The 16,886-nt window shown below is 39.3% G+C and overlaps 1 protein-coding gene across 1 annotated transcript in view; it reads left to right on the top strand.

Moving 5' to 3' along the window:
- LOC127633316 (transformation/transcription domain-associated protein-like) overlaps window positions 1-16,886 on the top strand; it is an 85,989-nt gene that overhangs the window by 6,374 nt on the left and 62,729 nt on the right. The window contains exons 15-31 of the mRNA XM_052112349.1: window positions 1,233-1,330; window positions 1,565-1,753; window positions 2,337-2,528; window positions 3,158-3,323; window positions 3,438-3,694; window positions 3,773-3,973; window positions 7,275-7,426; window positions 8,688-8,887; window positions 10,744-10,961; window positions 11,090-11,287; window positions 11,385-11,645; window positions 11,733-11,894; window positions 12,028-12,124; window positions 12,476-12,597; window positions 13,937-14,107; window positions 14,244-14,312; window positions 16,707-16,826. Of these exons, the coding sequence (XP_051968309.1) occupies window positions 1,233-1,330; window positions 1,565-1,753; window positions 2,337-2,528; window positions 3,158-3,323; window positions 3,438-3,694; window positions 3,773-3,973; window positions 7,275-7,426; window positions 8,688-8,887; window positions 10,744-10,961; window positions 11,090-11,287; window positions 11,385-11,645; window positions 11,733-11,894; window positions 12,028-12,124; window positions 12,476-12,597; window positions 13,937-14,107; window positions 14,244-14,312; window positions 16,707-16,826 (2,873 nt within the window). The remainder of the gene's footprint in view (window positions 1-1,232; window positions 1,331-1,564; window positions 1,754-2,336; window positions 2,529-3,157; window positions 3,324-3,437; window positions 3,695-3,772; window positions 3,974-7,274; window positions 7,427-8,687; window positions 8,888-10,743; window positions 10,962-11,089; window positions 11,288-11,384; window positions 11,646-11,732; window positions 11,895-12,027; window positions 12,125-12,475; window positions 12,598-13,936; window positions 14,108-14,243; window positions 14,313-16,706; window positions 16,827-16,886) is intronic.

The raw sequence follows: 16,886 nt of genomic DNA, 5'->3' as shown, positions 1-16,886 counted from the left end.
GGGTTTGCACAAGGTCCTTGAAGTGCTTGAATTTGGCTCTTAAAAATCGAAGTACCGGAAAACTTGGAAAATCGACTTTTGTTGAAAAATGCTTGAGATTAAAGTTGACCATTTGTTCTGTGTAATATATATATCTCAAAGATGAGATCCCGCACTCCCCTTTTATTGAAAAATGTTTCTTTTAATATTCTTTCTGTTCTTCACAGTCAAATAAAAAGTTAATTCATTTTGATTACAAATAGCATGGATGTGCTAAAAACCCAGACATTTCTCTCATTAATAAATTAACTGCAACACCTGTGCGAGACTGAGATTTGCATTAAATTCTTAAATTGATGGGGGTATTATAGCGCTTGTTATACAAATGAATGTAAACTTAATGTTATTACATCTAAATTGCACACATTATTTCAAACATTGACAGGTCGTATTATAATATATACAAATTCATGATATAATCGTAAATGGTTGAAAGAAGAATTTGTATACTTTTAAAAAGTTAAAATGTTATTATAATAATCAAGACAAACAAATTGTTAAGAAAAAAATATACACTTTCACATGCTTTTTCAGGACATGTTCTGTTCAGTTCAGATCAGACTAAATGTAGTCCACTATTTTATGAAGGCTTCTTTGTTGTAATCTTTTTTTTTTATTGTGAACGGTATATGAGAAACTCTATTTAAACTTTGAAGATTTAAATTATAATGTACATTTTGTGCAAACATGATAACATTTAAAAAAATAAACACAATTTTCTGTCATTAGTGTCATGTGTTATCATATCGAATCAAGATATTATCAAATCGTATACCTCATACGTGTATCGAACCGAATCGTGAGCGAACCATATTGTCCCATCCTTCGTCATTAGATTATAATTCTTAATAATGATAGTTCATTATTTTAAGGAAGTTTCAGGAATTATCAGGCTATATGGTGTAGGCCTTTTATCTTGTTTTATAACTGTTTTTAGCATTATAATTAAATTGGTATTAAGGGTTTATTTAATATAAATTGATTTCAATATTTTTTTAGTCATCTTGAGACCCCCATGGAAGTTTGTCCCCTCGTGGGCCCCAGCCCCGTGGTTAAGAACCGTTGTCCTTATCTTTAGATGGAATTTTAAATTTAGAACCCATTATGGGGCATACCAAAATCATTTAGGTGGTAAGTTGTGGTAATTATTTCCATTGAGTGAGGATATGTTTGCGGTTTGTGTTGTATTGCAGAAGCTCAGTTCATTCCTAACAAGCAACTCCAGCCCAAAGAGACTCAGATTTACATCAAGCTGGTCAAATATGCCATGCAGGCCTTGGACATCTACCAGGTACGACCGTCCACTGATTAGTGCAGATTACCTTGAAGTATTTAGCAAAAACATCAAGCTCATAGTCTATTTGCTGATAGAATGCAAAAGTATGTTTTAAGAGATGTGACAACATAAGGGGTCACCTAGTTGTATGCACAGCATGCTTTACTAACAGTTTAATCAAAACGCATGATTCTGAGGGCTCAAGTTTACAGATTATCACAGAGCCAACCCCCTTTTGGCTAGGTACAGATTGCTGGCAATGGGCAGACGTACATCCGTGTGGCTAACTGTCAGACAGTTCGGATGAAGGAAGAAAAAGAAGTTTTGGAGCACTTTGCTGGAGTCTTCACCATGATGAACCCTCTCACTTTTAAGGAGATCTTTCAGACCACTGTTCCATACATGGTGGAACGGATATCCAAAAACTATGCCCTTCAGGTACTGGTGGGGGTGAGGGGCTAGAAGTAATTAAAATAATGCAATTTTTTTTCTACACAGTATTGAATTAAAAGTTACTTTATTGTTAAGGATTTTTTATTTATTTTTAAGGAAAAGGCTTTTCTTCATAAATTTGTGGTATTGAACTTTTATGCTTTAATGGATTACAGTTTGCATTCAAGACCTTATCAGGGCTGGTGCTGCATTGTATGCCATGATTTTTGAGCAAAGATAGTTTTGGTAAAATATTATTTTTTTTTTTTTAATTTTAAATAAAATAATATAAATGTTTTGTGGTGGGCCCCATGAAAATGTTAGCTAGGTAAGTACAAATCTTAACTACTGACTGGACCAGCAGAAATAAATACTTGCTGTCGAGCCTTGCTTTTGGAAGTAATTATTTTTGCATTAAAAAAAGATACAAAATAGCAATGCATTGCAAGACAAAAATTATTCCAAATATGTGTTTTATCTCAGAAACCCTTGTGATTATTCTGACAAGGGGTACATTTGTCTATTGCAACATGTACATTCCTTTAAATGGTTTGTGATGATATAATGTGGATGCTCAATCCTTCAACAGATTGTGGCAAATTCCTTCTTGGCCAACCTGACCACCTCAGCACTATTTGCCACCATCCTGGTGGAGTATCTTCTGGATCGACTGCCTGAGATGGGCTCCAACGTAGAGCTATCAAACCTTTATCTCAAACTCTTCAAACTGGTCTTTGGCTCGGTTTCTCTCTTTGCTGCAGAAAATGAGCAAATGCTCAAGGTGGGTGTTTTCCTCTGAAGTGAGATGTCAAATACAAATGCAAAATAAAGAAATCTGAGGCGGCTTTTGTCTGAGTTGCTTTTTAGACTCTTGAGTAGGTAATTCACAGTTTTCAGAGGGATTGGACAAAGGGATCACTCACAATCTCTGAGCTCGATGACACTGTGCTGTCTAACGCCTCAGCGCCAGTAGACTTGCTGCATTAATTTTAATGCGTTCTGTCAGCTCCTCTGATGAGGAATGACACTTGTGCCTCAGATTGACAGGAAAGACCAGAGTGAAGGTCACTATGAAATAGTGGAAGGGAAAAGGCTTCTATATCTCACTTCCTATGACCAATCGATCCCCAAGTGATCCCCACTGATATTATCATCTAATATTCAGCGTCCCTGTCTTAAATAGGGTTATTTTAGCTGATTGTTGCAGTTTACTCTTCACTGTTTTGTTGTGACGCACAGTCACAAAGTGTAGAGTAATAATGCTGATAAACTGATCCTAATTGTCTCGTATTATAGGAATAATGACCAAGTAGGTATTATGACAAGCGGGCAAAGATATTGACCGATATGTGAATCTATTACTGTTTCACAATTATTATTATTATTATGTTCTTATTCATTCTCTCACAGCCTCACCTTCATAAAATTGTAAACAGTTCGATGGAGCTGGCTCAATCAGCCAAGGAGCCCTACAACTACTTTCTATTGCTGAGAGCCCTGTTCCGCTCTATAGGTGGAGGCAGCCATGACCTCTTGTACCAGGAGTTTTTGCCTTTGCTGCCTAATTTGCTACAAGGTCAGTGAAATCACTAACCAGGGGGAACTTAAGCAATTGAGATGTTTGTCTCCAGGAAAAGCCCAAAGAACCACTTTGAATATTGACTCTATGTTTGCCTTTGGCATCTCTTAGGGTTGAACATGCTGCAGAGTGGCCTTCATAAGCAGCACATGAAGGATCTTTTTGTGGAACTGTGTCTCACTGTGCCTGTGAGGCTGAGCTCACTTTTGCCCTACCTGCCAATGCTCATGGATCCACTTGTGTCTGCACTCAATGGTTCCCAGACTCTGGTCAGCCAAGGGCTGCGCACACTGGAGCTTTGTGTGGATAACTTGCAGCCTGACTTCCTCTACGACCATATCCAGCCGGTTCGAGCCGAACTGATGCAGGTAAGACCTTTGACCTTTTAAATTCAGAGAGGGCCTGAGTGAGAGTTCAAATGATTTGCTTGAACTCTTTTTGAACAGGCATTGTGGCGAACGCTTCGTAATCCAGCGGAGACCATCTCCCATGTTGCTTACCGGGTTCTTGGCAAATTTGGCGGAAGTAACCGGAAAATGCTGAAGGAGTCTCAGAAGCTGCAATATATTGTGACTGAGGTTCAAGGCCCTAGCATTAAGGTGGAGTTCACTGACTGCAAAGCCTCCGTTCAGCTGCCTATGGAAAAGGTATTTATATTGCACTGGCTGTTATGGCAGTCACTGATAGTTTAGATGCATGGATGCATTATCAAACTAAAGTTTTCAGTTACTAATGCCATCGTAAAAAATACCAAATTCACAGTCAGACAAGATACATTTATTGCACAGGGAAAGTGTCTACTTATAGGGGGTTACTGAGATAATGGAGTATTATTTGGCTGGGAATATCATCTCAACATAGTGGTCCCCATGAGATGAGCCACTGAATAAAAAAAAAGAGACCTCTTTCATTTGGCTGCTGATGTGACTGGAGTCTACAGCTCTTTTCAGTGTACATTGTTTCAAATATATTTTTCAAAAGTATAATTAGTTTCTACATGTAAAACAATTTTGAACATGGAAAAATAACTGAGTACACCTTTAACTCTTTCCCCGCCAGCGTTTTTAAAAAAAAGTTGCCAGCCACCGCCAGGGTTTTTGATGATTTTCGCTAAATTTTAATGGCCCACAGAATATTTTCTTCCATGAATATATGAAGATGCTATATATCAAAATAAAGATCTGGGCCTCTGCTTTTAGGCAAAAAAAAAAACGATTTTATTTTATCTTCATTTGTTCTTTTTTTATTGCGACTTGAACAGAGGTAGGTTGTGTCAAAAAACAACATTTCAGACAAAAAGCTGAGAAAAAGGCATGTTTATGTCTGATATTTTGAGCTTCTCAATACTCCACTTCTTCATGTTTGAGACGATCGCAGTCTGTTTCTTTGATCAAAGAGTTGCGTACTCTTTCAAAACATGCGGAGGGGTCTTCCTTACCGTATAACACCTAAAACACGGAAACACGGAAAATTCCGTGTTTGGCGGGGAAAGGGTTAAGGGAACATAGAACCTTGTCAAATTCATTTGTCACAAATATTTATTAAAATGTATAGAATACTGTCTGTTGGAATGAATATAGTAGTGAATAAGATAATGAGTCTGCTCATGCTGGCTGTCTTTAAAGGTGTGCTCAGTAATTCTTTTGTTTGTCATCTTGGACTTACACTGACATCTAGTGTTGTGGATGCAGCATCATTCAAAAATCAATAGATTTCAGTTACAGATGCCATTGTAGAAATTCACTAATCACAGTCAGCCATGAGTACTTATATCAATGAGTATTTAAAGTAAATAACTGGGTCAATAACAGGGCGGTTAATGGGATTAAGCCAGTAGTATTTGGCTGATCATGTGATTCTAACATGACAGCCCCGGTGAAACGGCTTTTATAAGGGTTATTGACGTGACTGGTGTGTTCTTCTCATGTGAGTTCTCATGAATCAGTTTCAAAAGTACATTTTTAAGAGTAAAATGTTTTTAATGATTAAAAGTAACTGAGTGCACCTTTTTAAGGGTTCATGTAGAGTCAATACAAATTGTAAAAAATGCTACTTTTAGTTTCCGTCTTACTTGAGAGCCTTATTTATAAAAAGTAACACAACCAGTTCTTTTATGTGTCAATTTGCCCTCAATATGTGTGCGAGGGGGAGTTTGGGGGTTGGAAGAGGGATTCTCATCATGTAATGAATCCTTGTCAAAGAAGAGTGTGTGCTGAAAGACATTGTCTTCCCCAGGTAATTAAATAGATCATCAGGCTGTAAGCTGTGCTCATCTCTTCCTCTCCACCCCCACCCCACCTCCCCCCCAATCAATCTCTCCCTGCCGTGCAGACGGGATTATTTACTCTGGCTAATGGCCCTTCCTGCTGCTCGTCGCTGCTTGGTAAAATGCAAACTGTCATTTCTGTAATTGTGTTCACTGCACAAAGATGGATGCTATCGCCATAGCGCCGCTGCCGCTTAATTTCATTTGCATGCGCCCCGCGGTTGCCACAGGCGGCAGATGCTGCTTGCGGCAGCCCAGAGCCCAGCACTGTGTTTGGATCAAGACAGACTACACCATGTCAGCCTCGCTCTTTATAACTCACTCTGCCCCCATAGGACTGTGCTCCACTCAAAAACCATGCACACTTGTGTTTCAGTGTGTGTGTGGGAATCATTTTCCCAAGCTTATGTTCACACTGTTTGATTTTGACACCAGCCAAACTAAACTGTCTTCTGTTTTTATGTGAAGCCGTACTCCTTCCCTTTTTTTTTTTTTTTTAGGGACCCATGTGATTTGTAAATACGAATACTGCTAATACAGTGTTGTTCAAGAAAGTTATCTGTTGGGATGTGCAAAATTACATATTTTCATAATAAAATTATGAACGACTAGTCAGTCTTAAAGAAGACTATTATAAATAAGCTGGTTTAGGAACATCCATCATACATAGATGAGAAGCATTGCCATAAGGGGCGTTCACAAAGTACTGGTTTTTGCATTCTCTAAAACAGCTGAACAGAGCACAGACAAGATTGAGGGCATGCATATTCTGCACAGCTGGAATTTACACCATTGCATCAACCACACAAAAAAATGGAGACTTGTAGATCATGCATAATAATGGAAACATTCCTCACAACAGGTGATTTGAAGTCCGACTGTAATTGTCTTTTAAATTTATAGTTGAAGATTGCAAATTTGTTATACAGTTATTAATGGAATACGCACACATACTGTACACACTGAAAGGCCAGGCCTCTGCTGTGGAGAAGGCCTTGAGCATTTGAAAAATGACATGGTTTGTGTAGAGGAACCTCTTGGGGACAGAACATGTGTACAAGGTTATGTGACCTTTATAATAATATCTCAACAAGGCAGAACAGCTCAGGACCCTCAGGAATTGTAAAACAGTTCTGTACTGCCAGCTATGGCCCTCTTTTCTCTGCATTTGTGTCATTTATTTCACCTTTTCCAAGAACAGAGTTATCAGGACGGAGGACTTGGGTAACAGAGCTCCTAACGGGGTTTTCTCTCTGAAGTGACCTGCATAGTTTTCAGTGGTCATGCTGTCTTTGGCTATTATTCATTCATATAGCACTGTATTTCTGGATTGAACTGCCTTCTCCATCCTTGAGACTGGCTAATCTTCTCCCGTAACGTGTCCCGCCACTTTAGCTTGTCTTTTTTATAATTTAAGGTTTTAAGAGGCATCTTAATATTTTAGAGTGTATTAATTTAGGATGAGTCTTTAAGTGCCATCACAGAAAATATTACTCAAGCTAGTGAGATTAGTACCATCTAAATGTGCAACATATTTTTGAAAAAAGGTCAGCCATGCAGTCTAAATGTGTAGTTATTTTCTATTTCATTTTTTTGTTGCATTTTGGTAATCTTTTTTTAGGAATTTCCTATAGGCATATTTGGTCCATTAATGTCTAACATTGTTGTCCTGATGTGCCTAGGCTATAGAGACTGCACTGGATTGCCTGAAGAGTGCCAATACTGAGCCGTATTATAGACGACAGGCCTGGGAGGTGATCAGATGCTTCCTTGTGGCCATGACAAGTCTAGAGGACAACAAGCATGCCCTTTACCAGCTCCTTGCCCACCCCAAGTAAGACAGACATTTGAAAATGCAAAATGCCCTGGCAATTTCTGCTTAATTTTTGTAAAAAAATGTATAGTGAAATGTGGTATTTCAAATAGTGGGATTTCATATTTAATTGTGATAATAATTTTATCTAGTAAAACTCTGCTCTAAAAATATTTCATTGGCCAGAATTAGTCTGAGTTTTTTTGGATTGTAATAATGACTGGAAAAGTCAAGGAAATTTAGTCACCCTCATGTTGTTCCAAACCCATGTTACTTTCTTTCCTCCATGGAAAATAAAATGAGAACCAGGAAGAAAGTTCAGTCTCAAAGTGAATGGTGGCTGAGGCTGTTATTTAACAATTTTCATTGGGTTGGATATCCTTTTAACACAGTTGGTGCTTTCAATGTAAGTGTAAAAATGCTATTGTTTGTCTGATAGTCATTGGTTTCAGACACAAGATCAAGCCGTGCAGCATTTTTCACTATTTTGCAGTGTTTGCTGCTCCTCTGGCCCCAGCCACCCTTCCCACCACTGTCTACAGTGTTAAAGGGGCTAATTACTCTGAGACATTTCTACTGGCTGTGCAGGAGTGTGAGAGGGTCACATAGCACAGTCATTGATTTCATCACTCAGGCTAATTGAATTTATGTCATCTGTTTACCCCAAATCCAGTAATACGGGCCCCTGCTAAAATAACCATGTGTCAGTTATACAGGACTAGAGCCACCGCCACTGTCAGATGTCCTGATTCATAACATCCTCTCTCCCACTTTCAGCATGGCACATTGCAGCGGTCCCTATGAAAGGGACCTTTTTCAGAGGTGGAATGCTCTCTTAATATCGCAAATGCCTGGCTGGATAATGAAGTCCCGTTCAAGTGGCAGCGTTATGAATTTGAATTGATCTGGCCACTCTCCCCGCCTCTCCTTGTCTCAGTCCTCTGCCCAAGCCAAGCCTTTAAAATAGCGATAATGAAATGGAGTGATCCATCACTACTGCTACAGGCTTTGGCATTATAGAACATATGCTTGAGCATGGATAAAACACTCACTCCATCACTGTGGTGCTATCAGCTGGGATAAATAACCAAACATGAGACAAAATGTCAGCCAGACACAAAGCTAGTCTCTCACAGGGCTCAGCTGTCCAAACACAAAAAGCCTTTTATACTCTGTAATCAAATTGCCTGATTGCGTTATTCTACCTCAGGCTCTTGTAATGGAGCAAGTGCATGAATGTGATGTGAATAATGAGCTAAGTGCATTTGCTGGTTGTCAACAGCTTTACAGAGAAGTGGATCCCCAACGTGATCATCTCCCACCGATATAAAGCCCAGGATACCCCAGCGCGCAGGACGTTCGAGCAGGCCCTGACAGGGGCCTTCATGTCTGCAGTCATCAAAGATCTTAGGCCCAGCGCTCTGCCTTTCGTAGCCAGCTTGATTCGCCATTACACCATGGTGGCTGTGGCTCAGCAGTGTGGTAAGGAATCTTTCTGCCTATGTGCCAATTCATCCATATCGAAGTTCCATTTGAATCAGTGTTATTATCCTTGATGAAAAATAAATGAATACATGTTTGTTAACAGAAACTATAAGCATGATAAAAACATACTTGGACAAGATGAAACTACACAAAAAATACTTTTCTATGACTCAATTAACAAAATAAAATAAAAATGTTTCCAATTAAATGTTAGATTCTGATGCAAAAAAAGTAGATTTAAAGTATATAAAAAAATTAGACACATTTACATCCCGCTTTCATTAAAAATTAAAGTGCCATTAAATGGAGTTTAAAGGGATAGTTCACCCAAAAATGAAAATTCTCTCATCATTTACTCACCCTCATGATATCCCAGATGTGTGTGACTTTCTTTATTCACCAGAACACATTTGAAGAAAAACAGAAAAATATCTCCGCTCAGTAGGCCCTTCAAATTTAAGTGGATGGTGATCGAACTTTTGAAGCTTCAAAAATCACGGACCTTCAACAAGAACATCATCTATACTAGTGGTAATATTAATTAGGGATGTCCCAATACCTATTCTAGTATACAGTGCTCATGTGCTGGTACTCGTAAGAATGCTCCGATAGCAAAAACCGATAACATCTGACGTACGAATGTCATTATGTATATATTCAGCACACAAATTAAAATCATGTTATGTCTTAGTGAGATTATTTTACCATAAAAGATGCGATTTAATGATATAAATAGAAACTCCTCTATAAAAAGAGTGCAAATTCAATTTATAGCATAAGGCACATACAGACTTCATGTTTATTTATTTAATTAGCAGCCTTTTGTGGTTTAATAATAATTTTGAGTCATGTTAGGACTGGCTTTTCCAGAGTGGGAAGCTCATCATAATGTCAGAGCTCCTTGGTCAAAACTACACACACACTTCAAAATAAAAGCTCAATTTAAATGAAAAAGTATGACAGAAATGTAATTCACAGTAAACCTACAACTACTACCACTACTACTAATAATAAATCAATAGTAATTGTATTATATCACTTGTAAATAACTTTAAAATGTATTTTAGATTGTGCTGTGAGGTTCTGAATAAAAGCACTTTATTTTATAAATAATACAATATGTTGAAAATTAATTGTTGCAATTAATTGCAACAATTGTTAATATGCAGTTCAGAAAAAATAAAAAAACGGGTATCGGTACTCGTACTCTTGACTAAAAAAAAAAATGGTATCGGGACATCCCTAACAGTAATATCTTCTAAAGTGATACGATCGCTTTTGGTGTGAAAAAAATATAAATATTAAAGTACTTTTTAGCTATAAACCATCACTTCTGGTAAGCTTCACATGAGTGCTGAGTTAGCGTGGTATCTTGTATGGCGCATTCGTGTTGGCATGTTATGGACGTAATCTCACTTTCTTCTCTCAGTTGAGACATCCAGGACAAGCACACGAATGCAGCATTGAGAGTAAAGAAATGGATACAAATACAGATCTAAACCAAAACCAACAAGACTTCTGAATAGCTTTCCTCCTACTCAGCTGTAAACAGCGCTGTTCTTCTGTGTGTCGCATGTGTGTCAATTCTCTCATGTGCCGGTTTTAAATGTATTTAAGTGATATGAGTTAACGCATTCACTTTGTCAGCCCTATAATACTAACCCTACACTAAAAATTCAATGTACTGAAAAGCTAAACATCAACTAGAAAACATTGGAAAAAATGAACAATATTGATTTGAAAACTTAAATAAAAATACAAATAGAAAAAACTAAATATAAATCAAAACTATAAAAACCCTAATCTGAACATTGAGATTGTCGCTGAAGACATAATACATTTTTGTGTCTCAGGTCCCTTTTTGCTGCCCTGCTACCAGTCAGGCAGCCAGCCCAGCACGTCTATGTTCCACAGTGAAGAGAATGGCTCTAAAAGCATGGACCCGCTCGTGTTGATAGACGCCATTGCCATCTGCATGGCCTATGAGGAGAAGGAGCTGTGCAAGATTGGGGAAGTGGCCCTGGCTGTCATCTTTGATGTTGCCAGTATTATCCTGGGCTCTAAAGAAAGAGTGAGGGTTTTTAGAGGGCTCTAGATATTTGACCTCCCCCTAAACTTTTTTTTTTTTTTTTATCACAACTTGATGCAGAAGCCAATTTAGGGCTGTAGTTTTGAAATACGTTCTGGTTCTTTCTTCAGGCGTGCCAGCTGCCACTGTTCTCCTACATAGTGGAGCGTCTGTGTGCTTGCTGCTATGAACAGGCCTGGTATGCTAAACTGGGTGGAGTGGTGTCCATCAAGTTCCTGATGGAGAGGCTTCCTCTGATTTGGGTGCTGCAGAACCAGCTCACCTTCCTCAAAGCTCTGCTGTTCGTCATGATGGACCTTACAGGAGAGGTACAAACAATCCCTAACCTCATGTATTGCTTATGTGTTGCCTGATAGCTCTTGTCCCCTTTTGGTTTAACTTGTGTCCCATAATGCTTTGTCTCAGGTATCTAATGGTGCTGTCGCCATGGCAAAGACCACACTGGAGCAGCTGTTGATACGTTGTGCCACTCCTCTGAAGGATGAGGAGAAGACTGAGGAACTTCTGACAGCCCAGGATAAGTCCTTTCATTTGGTGACTCATGACCTGGTACGTGAGGTCACCTCACCCAACTCGACTGTCCGCAAGCAGGCCATGCACTCCCTGCAGGTGCTGGCTCAGGTCACAGGCAAGAGCATCACTATCATCATGGAGCCTCACAAAGAAGTGAGTGTGAAATACTCAAAGAAGACCAAGGAAACAGCAGAAGTTATCAGTTTAGGGCAAGTTTAAAACTCTCCTTTTCCCCTGTAGGTGCTGCAAGACATGGTTCCTCCAAAGAAACACCTTCTGCGGCACCAGCCTGCCAATGCTCAGATCGGCCTGATGGAGGGAAACACCTTCTGCACGACCCTGCAGCCCCGCCTCTTCACCATGGACCTCAACGTGGTGGAGCACAAAGTCTTCTACACAGAGGTCAGTCTGAAACTATTACTCTTTGCTCTGAAGTGGATGTAATATAAAATAATAAAGGTGTTTGTGTAGCTCTAAACTGTGCTCAGTGTATTTCCACTTCCTTTCTGAGCTCCAGTATGTGTGATTATCACAGTTGCTGAACTTGTGTGAAGCTGAGGATGCCGCCCTGATGAAGCTGCCCTGTTATAAAAGCCTTCCGTCACTTGTGCCTCTACGCATTGCTGCCCTCAGTAAGTGCACTGTACCATCCCTTACTGATTTCTACCTCTAGCAATCCTTATTACAGTTAGCTACTTTCTAATCCATGGATAAGAGGAACTATACAGGTTCTGCTCCAAAACCTAGTGAGCTGCTTTGCTGTCTACTGCCTTGATGGGTAGCTGCATTTTAAGTCAGCATCCTAACTTAAATGGAACCACATATGTGACTTATATTTAGGCAGCAGCTTTGTTCTTTATACAAATGATTGATGCAAATGTTTTTGGTATGTGTCATGTAATTGAAAGAAATGGTAAAGATTTTGAATATAAGGACTATAGTGTCAAATGCTTTTGCTTTTTTCCCCTCAATTATATGAGCAGATGCCCTGGCGGCCTGTAACTACCTTCCGCAGTCCCGGGAGAAGATCATTGCTGCACTCTTCAAGGCCCTCAACTCTACTAACAGTGAGCTCCAGGAGGCAGGAGAGGCCTGCATGAGAAAGGTCAGCCCTCTAGCTTCACCGGCCCTGTTTCTTCTCCCTTTCTCCAGTCTCTTCTGTGTGCTCTTCCTCTGCCTTGCTGCTTCTAATGAGTTCTGCCAGAAACGATCAATACAGGATGGAGTGAAATGGGTAAAGAGGAAAACTAATTTGGCTGTGATGCATCATCTTGTTGCGGAGAGCTGGCATGACCTTTCCTTTGCGCTGGGTTTAGAGTTTTTCTGCTGTCTTGAGTTGAAAGGACTGTAGTGAAAAACAGGGTTGTAAGGTGCCATTATTATGTACTGCTAGCGTATAGGGCATGTACTGTAAAAGCAACTCTCTCTATTAAGCAGCCATTTACATGCAGTGTTGTTAAGGTTGGGTCACAATGGATGACTAGTTTTTCAAAAAATGTTTTTTGTTGGTTTTTAGTTGATCTTTTTTGAAGTCCTGCTTTAGTGTGCTGTTCTTTACTCTCTTGGAATAGTTTTTTTAATTTATCCCTTTTAAAACACCACCGCTACAGTCATACAAACAATATTGTGTTGGGTTTCTCATTGTCGATTCTTTTAATTTGTCTCAAGATCTCTGCATTCTGTTCCATTTCATGGTACTGTATTTTACAGTAAATCCTCTTTGCTCTGCTTCTGCAGCCATATGGACAACGTTGCACTGCATCTCTCACTGTTAAACTTGTTCTCGGTCTTCTGTTGCATTCCACTGCATTCTGTCTGTTTTTGAAAGCAAGAACATGTTATGTAAAGGCCCCCTTTGAAACGTGTCCAATCAGGATCAGGTGAACCATAAACCTGCCTTATTAGACAGGAGTTTTAAAGGTGGTGTAAGCTATATATTCTTTTTTATGGAATGGTCTGGAGAAATTATTCCTACTCCCTGAAAGATATCACTGAAATACATATATCCTGACAGCACTAGACTGTGCAAACAAAAATGTGTCCGTGGGCCACGGTCACACTCTTTGATCAGCCAATCAGACGACTTTGATGTGCTTTCTGCCTGTCAATCATTTTGTGCCTTCTCAGAGTGTAGTTTGTTGAAGCGGATCATTCAGGTTTAATGCCATATACAGAATAATAGTAGTCATCAGTTGAGGGCACTATTTTGCTACTGTTGTGTTTGTCAACCCTGAAAAGATGCACTGCTGCTCTGTCTCTTTTGGGTTTTGGAAAGTGGGGGTGTGTCTAATTCAATGGCTCAGTCTTGTGGAAGTTTCAGAAAGGCTTACAGCACCTTAAAGTTAAATTTGTTCAGGCAACACACTAACTGCTAGATTTTGAAAATATGTAGTATTGCACATGAATTTGGGTGTGTGAATGTTCATGTTTTATGCATTTCTCAGTTCTTAGAGGGGGCCACTATTGAGGTGGATCAGATCCATACACACATGCGTCCCTTGCTGATGATGCTTGGAGACTATCGCAGTTTGACACTCAATGTGGTCAATAGACTGACATCTGTCACTCGTCTCTTCCCTAACTCCTTCAATGACAAATTCTGTGACCAGATGATGGTAAGTTAGTTCTAAAAATCTACAGTAGATCACTTTTAAAGACAACAATAGAGTGTTGATGGTGTACAGGGCATTATTCAAAAAGTATTTTTAAACAGTCAGGAGTACAGAATCCATGATTTTCATGTTCTTGCAGCAACATCTGCGTAAGTGGATGGAGGTGGTGGTGATCAATCATAAAGGAGGCCAACGCAGTGATGGCAGTGTGAGTATTCATTTTTATGTTGGGCTCTGTGGCATAAACTGTGGTTTGTTGTTGTTTTTTTTAATGCTGCATCTTTCACTCTACAAACACACACACATCCACACATTTTTTGTTTTGTCAGAAAACAAGGCATTGTGAGGTTCAACAGTTTTCTTTGAATTGTCTGTTGAAGTTCACAAGGCCGGAAGCCTCATTATTTAGCCTAGAGTAGATGGGGATCTATAGATACAGAGAGCTGAGATTAGCTCTGGACTGGACTCCCCCCTCCAAACCAGATCACCCCACTTAGGCTTTGTGAGTGGCCAAATTACAATCAATGATTAATTAGGCGCCCGCAGGCTAGCTTGGTAACGAGCCTCAGTGTTCTGGATACTCGTTATCTTGTTGGGCAGATAACCTTGTAGAGTAAGAAAAGGTGAGAGGTGATTATAAAAAGCTTGCTGTTTCTATGCCTCAAATAGAGTTTCCATTCTTTTGGTCTTGTTCGTGCCCTGCCTTTCTCTAAAATGTATTGTAATTACATGCAAATTGGCCCTCTGTTCCTGCAGTTTTTAATATTCTTATAACATTGACAGAGTGACCAACCATACATGACAATAAGGTGGGGTCAGATGGCTCAGTAGTGGGGGGGGGGCCTGAAACACTAGTTCCAGATGATTAGTTTAGTCACACAGAGTAAAAGAAGGTCAGTTCAGGGAGAGCATACAACTCCGATATATCTGTTAAGAGACCTATATGCAGATAGTTGTGTTCTTCAGTACTCAGTTTTTCAATGTTTCCTAAATGTAAATATATCTTTCCGAGGAAAAAATAAAACATTGTTCCAAATAAAGTGAGATAAATCTTTATTCAAAGTTAATGTTGCCACTTATTTTTGTTCTTGTTTAGCAAAACCTACTCCTTTTGAACATACCCTGAGCCACTTGAGCAGAAATGTACTGCATAATTTTCCATGTACATTTCCTTACAAAAAAAATATATATTTGAATGCAGAACAGTTAATTTCTTTGAGTAGGTTAATTTTATTTATTTTTTAATTTTATTTGAATCCCCTTTTTTTTCTCCCCAATTTGGAACGCCCAATTCCCAATGCTCTCAAAGTCCTCGTGGTGTGCATTAACAACTCTTCTTAAGTGAAAGCTAAAAAAAAATGCTTCACGTGTCGTCCAACCTACTGATAAAGCGCCGACGAGTCATTAGTTGGGTTAGTAAAATAACGAAATTATAATTTGTCATATCATTTTTGAAAATTATATGAAATTATATACCCCCAGATGTTTACTGTCAACATCGTCAACTGCCAATTTAGGGGACATCGCCCAACCCTAGTGTGGTAGTTGGCGTCTTTACTCACTGAGCTACCAGGCAATGATTTGTTTATTTTAAACATTTTGGTAGACCCTCTCATTGACTGTTTTAATTTATACAGTAACTTTAAAAAATAAATCATGCATTCTATTGCAAATATTTATGCCAACTTTGCAAGAATGATTTAGAAAATTATAAAGATACCATGCATTACTTTTATTTTTCTGTCATGGTTTTTCAAAACAATTCGAGAAACTCTTGATCTTGTTTTGTCTGGATCATATGGTCTTGAGAAAACAAAAAATAATGAAGCATGTCCTCTGTGGGCTTCTGTATGTTTGGAAACCATTTGTCATTTGGCTCTATGAATTTGAAATGTCTGTGCTGTTCTAGGATGCTCTCCTTATCTTGTGAATAATAAGTGCTGCATATTTCTGTACAAGATTTCTGTCAGCTTCAGCAAGGACAGTTGAAACACTTTCCATTTAGCTCTAATTCTAGAATTCTGATGACGGCTTTTTCACCATATGTTTTTGGTCTGAGCAGAAGCAACAAAACGTGTGCAGCCATACACGTGTTCATTGCTTAACAAAATCACACGAGCCCATTCACTGGAACACATACTGTATCCTCAGTCCATACAGCACTCATTACCCACACTGCTTTGCTGATTGTGTCTGTTGTCTCCTGTTCTGGCGCAGCCTGCCGTGGAGGGTTTAGAGGTGAGATGGTGGTCAGCTTCACCGGCTCCGCCCTCATTGTGCTTGTGGTTACTCTGTGTTGGTGGAGTCTTTGTAGCAGTATCTCTGTGTTTGTGGTGTTGTGTTTGGACCCCTATGTCTCACATTTATGAGGTTGCCTCTTCCAAACCTGCTTCCATATAACACCCCATGGATCCATGATGTTCTTTAATCTAGACAGTCTTTGCCTCTTACTTGTCTCTATGACTTTACTGCAGATGTTCCCCAACATGTGTCTCTGTTGATTATATATAACAGGAGGTACTTTTCTGGAGGTACTTCTAGGTTTTCCACTGCTGGTTTATCATTAACCATCACTGATTCATTCTTCTATTACCATTTGCAGGAAATGAGGATCTGTTCAGCCATTATAAACCTCTTCCACCTGATACCAGCTGCTCCGCAGACCCTTGTTAAACCTCTGCTGGAGGTGGTAATGAAGACAGAGAGGGCCATGCTCATAGAGGTAAAAAACAAAACAAAACTGTCATCTCCTCACTCTTTTACTTTTGAATCTGCATGCACA

This window comes from Xyrauchen texanus, chromosome 40 (assembly GCF_025860055.1).
Source record: "Xyrauchen texanus isolate HMW12.3.18 chromosome 40, RBS_HiC_50CHRs, whole genome shotgun sequence".
Lineage (NCBI taxonomy): Eukaryota > Metazoa > Chordata > Actinopteri > Cypriniformes > Catostomidae > Xyrauchen > Xyrauchen texanus.
The sequence above is the reverse complement of the archived record's forward strand: the minus strand, read 5'-3'. Positions and strand labels throughout refer to the sequence as shown.